Here is a 7,122-nt window from a genome sequence, read left to right on the forward strand (position 1 = left end):
CTGGCTTTGACAAGCACTGTGGCATTTGGACAAGAACAAACTGGGAGGAGGGTAGAGAGAATAGTGCAACAAGGAATGAATGGAAACCCAAAATCTCTGTAAATGTTTATGAAAATTAATAAAATATAGGAAAAAAAAAGAAGATACAACTAAGCCACAGGAGTTCTAAATAAATAGCAAAGTTATGCAGGCATGCAGGGCATTTATTTAATATTTACTTTTACTTTTGTTTTCTAATGAGAAGATCGCTGACCTAGGAGTCAAAAGAGATCAATTCTAGTACTCATTGGCTTAGCGGTTGTGTTCTACTTGAAACAGAAAAACCTTTGTAATGACAGAATCAAATCCTGACTGCTCTCTGTTAACCAAACACACAGTGCTGTAGAGTACATTGCAACTCATGGTGACCCGCCATCATTTGTTCTTTGTTCTTTAAAAAAAACTGTATGTGCTGGGGGTGGGGGTGGGAAAAAGAAACCCAAACAGAAAACCTGTATGTGCTGCAGAAGGTCAGTCTGTTCAAGATGAAGAAGTTTTATTTGGAAAAAACGGAATAGAGGAAGAGAAGACGAGAGCAATGACCAAGAGAGACTGCTGAAAAAAGGGAGACTCCAGCAACTTCAGTGACTAAGGATGGCAGAAGAAGAATTGGTGCCTTTGAGTCATCGTGTTGGAGAAAAGTGTTGAACATGCACCGTGGACTGCAAAGATAACAAACAGGTCTGTCCTGGAGAGGGGGGAACCAGGTTGATCCTTGGAGGCAAGGATTTTGAAGCGCCATCCCATGTATTTTGGACATGCAGCCTGGGGGCAGCAGTCCTTGGAGAATGACATCATGCTTGGAAGAGTAGAGGGTCAGCTGGATGGGATGGGTTTACATGACTGTGGCATGGGGGCAGGTTTGTCTGAGACAGTGAGACTGGCTCAGGATAGGGCAGCATTCAGAGCTATTGTGTCTATAGGGTCACTATGAGTTGCAGTTGACTCGATGGTACATAATAACAGCAATTGCTTTTTTTAATGAACATGATAATTTTTTTTTACTTCTCCCTTGCTTTGCAACTTTGTAAACCCTTCAAGATTGGTTATATTTATGCATAAATCTTTCTTTAGTTTTTTTATATTATTGACCTTACAGAATATTCCTCTGTGAGCTTTGTATTTTCTACATTGTGATTTTTTTTAATAGTTGTCTTAAGTGTTGCTTGGCTCCACAGTCAACACTCTTGCCACCAGCAGCCAGGAAATTAAAAGGCGTATTGCGATAGGACGATCTGTGGTTAGAGACCTCTCTAAAGTGCTGAACTGCAAAGATGTCAGTCTGGAAACTAAGGTGCATCTGATACAGGCCATGGTCTTTGCAATCACTTGGTATGCATCAGAGAGCTGGACAATGACTAGAGATAATAGAAGGAGAATTGATGCCTTTGGGCTGTGGTGTCTAAGAGAGTATTGAATGTATCATGGACTGCTAGGAAAACAGATTTGTCCTGAAGAGGGTGAAGCTGGGCTGCTCCTTGGAGGCAAAGATTCTGAGGCTTCGTCTGACATACTATAGACATGTTGCAAGGAGGGATCAGTCTTTGAAGAAAGATGTCATGCTTGGGAGAGTGGAGGGACAGCGCAGGAGAGGAGACCCTCAATGAGATGGATCGATTCAGTGACTGGGGTAATGGGGGTAGGTGGGTCGGAGATAGTGAGATTGGCACAGGATAGGGCAGAATTTAGGGCTGTTGTACAGAGGGTTGCTATGAGTCACAGGTGACTCGATGGCATATAACAACAAGAAGTGGATGAATGAGATACCCAAGCTCAGCATCAGATTCTACTCCTCCTCTCTCCCTTTTCCCCAGTAACTATTCATTCTTTTCCTCCGGCGTGTCCACTCTCCCTTTGCTCGACAGAGATCTTTTTCTCTGCCCTAAACTTCCCTAAACTTCTGTAACTTCTTATTCTCCTTCCCTTTATCTCACCCTCCATGCCTTCCATTTTCTATATAATTACTTATTATTTTTTAATTTTCTCTTTGTTCCCTTTGCTTCATCTGTATTTAATTGAGATGATATATTTGAAAATGTTTCAAATATAAGATGGAAAATCTATTTAACATTTTAATACTTTATCCTTAAAAAATAACTAAACCTTTTTTGGTCCTTTAAGTTTCCAAAAATATGTATCTCTATTGTTCCTGTTGTCTAATTTTATATTACTAAAATAATCTCCCCCCTTCCTACCGAAAAATTGGAATTGAGGGTTTGAGTAATAAGGAAGGGAGTTTAAAGATTTGATAAATATTTAATTCAATTTGTGTCTGTAAAACACTGGCTATATGAAAGGTTCATTAGTGTATGTTGGAGTCAAAACCAACTCATAGCTGACCTCCAGTGGGTTTACAGAGGCAGGAAATTGCATGGGAGGAGAATGCCTATCTTCTGCAGAGGAGACTAGTGGATTCGAACCACTTGTCTTTGAGTTGGCAGTGCAGCTCCTTACCATTAGGAAAGCTCCCTATATAACAGGTTTAGCAAACTCAAAGCACTAAGATTTAGAAAATTGTATTAATAAAGTAAAAGCCTAATATTAAGCAAGAAATTACCGAATCAATCCTGTGTATCGTCTTGTACATTTTGAGTGACTTATCCCATGTAACTCTGTTTTCAGGTAGGTAGAGAAATTCAGATAGTTTACTTGTTGGTTGTGGAATTATCCCCTCAACACGGTAGCTATTGTTAGTAAAATAAAGAAGATTCAAGTTTTACCAAATAAGCTAAACTGAAAATATAATTCTATTAAAGTATAAAAGTATGTTAATTTAACAAATAACAAAGAAAACTTGAAGGTAATATATCAGCAGTTCAGTACACTACTAATATGAACTGGAATTGGCCAGGTTTATCTATTTATACATTGGAACAATTAATGTTTATGAACAACTTAAAAATTATTTTTCTACAAATTTTACTCGTGTTTCTATAGCTGCTTTTATTTTAGTTAAGAGCATTTTAAAATATATCTAATCAACTTTTGCATGCTATATTTATCATAAACCAGTAATAAATGGATAAGAAATTTATATAGTTAAACAGCATCTTAATTTAAGGATGTAATGTGGTTTAGAGTAAGCATTTGCAAACTTTGTGATAGAGGACCAGAGAGTAACTAATTTAGGCGCTGTGGCCATAAGATTTCTATTGCAGTTAATCAGATCTGCTGTATGTTAAAATAGCAATTCCAGGCAATATGTAAATAATTACCATCGCTGGATTCCAATGAGATTACTTCTGGATGCTGAACTTCATATCATTTTTACATGTCATGAAATATTTTTGCTTTGATTTTGTTTCAACCATTTGAAAATGCAGAAACTGTGCTTAGCTTGCATAAGTAGACAGTGGACTAGATGTGGCCCACAGGCTAAATAGTTTGTCAATTCAGAGCCCAGAGGAGCTAATATTATCCTGAGTTAGTCTAGATTCTAGCTTAAAGTTAAAAACGTGATCATGTGACTAACATTTATGTGGATTTGTTTAATATTTAATATTGATAGTAATTAATATTAAGACATTTGTTTAATATTATAGAAGTGTGAGGAAAAAAAAAAGAAGTGTGAGGAAACGGAATTAATACTATTTAGCAGAAAACTGTTTCATGCAAATGAAGTCTGAACAATAGATACTCTTTTTCTCTGGTAATCATTCTATTTTCTTTTAAACACTGTATAGTTGAAAACGCATACGGCCATTGAGGCAGAACTGACTCAGATGATCCTCCTTTAATAGATTTTCTGAGCCTGTAAATCACACATGGGACAAGATTTCCCCGAGGATTCCCTGGTGAATTTGAAGTTCTGAGAGGTGCTACCCTTTGGGAGTTGCAACTCCAAACCAAACTATGCACTAGAGCATCCCTTTACTAATTATACCATTTGGAAGCAGGCGTGGCATCCACTTCCTAAACAACATGCCTCTAGAAACTCTATGAACTTTGATTAATGTCAATACTTATAGAAAGGCTTCAGGCCTTTTGTTCATAGAGTTGCTATGAGTCGTGCTCGACTCGACAGCAATCAACAACAACAGTTATACCATTGGGTGCTCTGGTGGCCTAGTGGCAAGACACTTCGCTGCAATCCCGAAGGCGTGCAGTTCGAGGCCACCAGCTACTCTACGGGAGAAGGATGGGCAATCTACTCGCATGCAATTAACTGCCTCCAAAAACTCGCTGGAGGGCCAGCTATGGGTCGCTTCCAACTCTCTGATACACAACAACAACAATTATACCTTATTTTCTCAGACTAATTTTTCACATTTTTCTTATGGTACAGAAATGTTTAATTTTAATGTTGACCCTCTAGTGGGTTTTCAGAGACAAGTTAATCCCTAGGAAGGAGATTGCCCATCCTTCTCCTGTGGCAGCTGTTGGCTTCAGACCATGTGCCTTTGGGATTGCTATGCAGCTTCTTGCCCCTAGGCCACCAGAGCTCCCTAATTTTAATGTAGCCAAATGTTGTAATATAGTCCATGATGGTTTATGCTTTTTATGCCTTCTCTAATATCTAGTTTTCCACATCAGGACCATTAAGATATTTTTCTACATTTTATCGTAAAATTTTATAATTTCATGTTTTACATTAAGGATTATAATCTACCTGATAGATATTTTTGTAGGGTGTAGGATATGTTATTCTTTTTACATATGAAATATCCATTATCTCAGCATAGCTTATTGAATCCATGTCCCATTGTTTTCTTATATGTCACATATTCCATGTGTGAAATTAGAGTTCATATATTATCGTAAAATCTGACATATTAAATTCCCCAGAAACGATACAACCAACCCAAACCACTGGGACAGCGTCAGTTCTGAGTTTGGAGACCCTAAAGAACAGAGCAGAACAGTCTCATTGGGTTTACCAAGGCTTTTACAGAAGCAGACCACCCAGCTTTCTCCTGAGGGGCTGGTGAGTTTGGAATTGGAACCTTTTGGTTACTAGGCAAATGCCTTAATCACAGTGCCACCAGAATTGCTCAGAAAATATAGGCACATATTAAAAATTCTCTAGATTGACTCTGGTTTATAATAACTCATAATATTTTTTTAATATATATAATTGCATGGTTTCTTATTGTGGTTGTTAGGTGCTATCAAGTCAGGTTCAATTCACAGTGGCCCAGGGTGTGACAGAGAAGGTTTTTGTGGCTACAATGTCTATGCATGCATCTGGGTCTTTCTTCTTTGGGACCGCTGGGTGTGTTCAAACCTGCAAACTTTTAGATCAGCTGCTAGAAGAAATACTTTGAGCCACCCAGGAACCTAACTTAAGATAGCAAAAGTCCACGTTTCTAATCCACCAGATGCTCTGCTGGAGAAGGAGAGGAAATCTCCTCCTGTACCAGTCAGATCTGATTTGATAGTACACACATAAAAAATAATAAAATAAAAAATAAAAAAAGATAGCAGATCTGATTTGATAGTACACACATAAAAAAATAATAAAATGTAAGAAAAATATAGCAAAAGTAAAATATCTCTTCCTAAGAACTATTAACATGACAGTGAGAAAGCTCGCCAGCCTAATCTTGTGACTTACTGTTATACAAGGAAATGTAAGTCAGATTTAAAAAAAGCAATAAAGACAAAGCAAGTGATTTGAAAGAAATAATAGAATCCAAAAGAAAAACATTTAATAAAACCGGCTTAATAACAAACTACTCATAAACAGATGCTTTGATAGCATTAATAGCATGAACAATAAATGAACAAGTCTAAACAATAAGGTTAGCACAATTTCCATTAATATTCTTGCACTGAAACAAGAAGATCCTCAAAATGTCCTTAAAAGCAGCTTATAGGGGGAAAAATTGCATATACCAGCAAGAGAAATGAGAAAATAAAATATTTCTTAATGGTTCATTTAATGAAAAGATGAAGCAGTTAAATGACAATAAACTACAACTCTAAGAAAATACTAATATGCCTTTACAGCAATTCTTTATCTATGCTGTATTTTTTACATAGTAATTTTTGTTATCAAATCTTACTTATTAAACTATTCACTAGAAATATTTTTCCTGATTATCTTCAGATTTGAAAGTAAATTATTAGAACATAAAATTTATTATGATTACATTTCCAATCTGATGATTTTATAGTTAATTTCTATCTCTTCATCATTATCAAATAATTTGCTAGAGTTAATGAGGCAGTGTTGAATTTAAAACAATGCTTGTAAATAGAAAATTGTACTTACATATTTCCATTGAAATTTTTAGAAGCCTTGCTGTAAACAGTTATATTTTTCTCAAAGGGGGAATAAAAATCCACAAATAAATTAGCTGTCAGGTACAGAAAAAATGAAAAGGAAAAAAAAAAATAAACCCCCAAACAAAAGCAGAGTACATTTCTTTGGTTGTTTATAAAACAAATGTTTCTTTTTAAAAGTTTTTACAAGTAGCTGTTATCATTTTTAAAAACCAAACCAAAACAAAAATACAAAAACACAACTCTTGAAATCTTACTGAGGTTTTCACCAATTTCCAGCCAGTTGTGTCCTGAATGTAACCTAAAACTTCTTGAGTACTGTTCTGGGCAATTGCTTTGAAGTCCATATACCTATAAAGTTTGAAAAGTCAATGATTAGTGAGAGTGTCATCCTACAAAAGAAAATGACATTATGCCATGTTACATGCTAAAACTATTTCTAAAGGCCTGGCATAGTGCCATGGCAATAACCATTTGCTGAGTGTGGATTCATATGAACAATTTTTGTCTTCACAACTGTCTTTCAAATGAGAAATGGTGGGATAGTAGAGACAGCACAGGCTTTTGGAGTCAAAGACACCTGGATCAGGTGTGTGAAACACATTACTTAGAAACATATTCTTTTCTGACTCCCCATTTTCCTCCTGTTGTAAAATTGGGATACCTATCTTGTGAATTAGCATGGAGACTGAATGACATGAGGTACTACAATGTGTGAAATACAAAAATTGTTCTTTTTCTACCAGCCTGTTCATGCTTCTTTTTCCTTGTAAACCACTATAATGTGTTGATTGAGGATTCCTGGAGATGAATATTTTTTAGAGTGAGTGGCAGTACATGATCTGACCCTTGGCTTCC

The 7,122-nt window shown here is 36.3% G+C and overlaps 1 protein-coding gene across 1 annotated transcript in view; it reads right to left on the reverse strand.

The window, feature by feature from the left end:
* Window positions 1-6,611, reverse strand: part of STARD6 (StAR-related lipid transfer (START) domain containing 6) — a 19,459-nt gene extending 12,848 nt beyond the window's left edge. The window contains exons 1-3 of the mRNA XM_006891757.1: window positions 6,522-6,611; window positions 6,254-6,303; window positions 2,597-2,723 (exon numbers count right to left, since the gene is read on the reverse strand). Coding sequence (XP_006891819.1) covers window positions 2,597-2,723; window positions 6,254-6,303; window positions 6,522-6,611 — 267 coding nt within the window. The remainder of the gene's footprint in view (window positions 1-2,596; window positions 2,724-6,253; window positions 6,304-6,521) is intronic.
* Window positions 6,612-7,122: the final 511 nt, after the last annotated feature.

The sequence above is a fragment of the Elephantulus edwardii genome, unplaced genomic scaffold, assembly GCF_000299155.1.
Source record: "Elephantulus edwardii isolate Elephantulus edwardi_28Jun2011 unplaced genomic scaffold, EleEdw1.0 scaffold00103, whole genome shotgun sequence".
Taxonomy (NCBI): domain Eukaryota; kingdom Metazoa; phylum Chordata; class Mammalia; order Macroscelidea; family Macroscelididae; genus Elephantulus; species Elephantulus edwardii.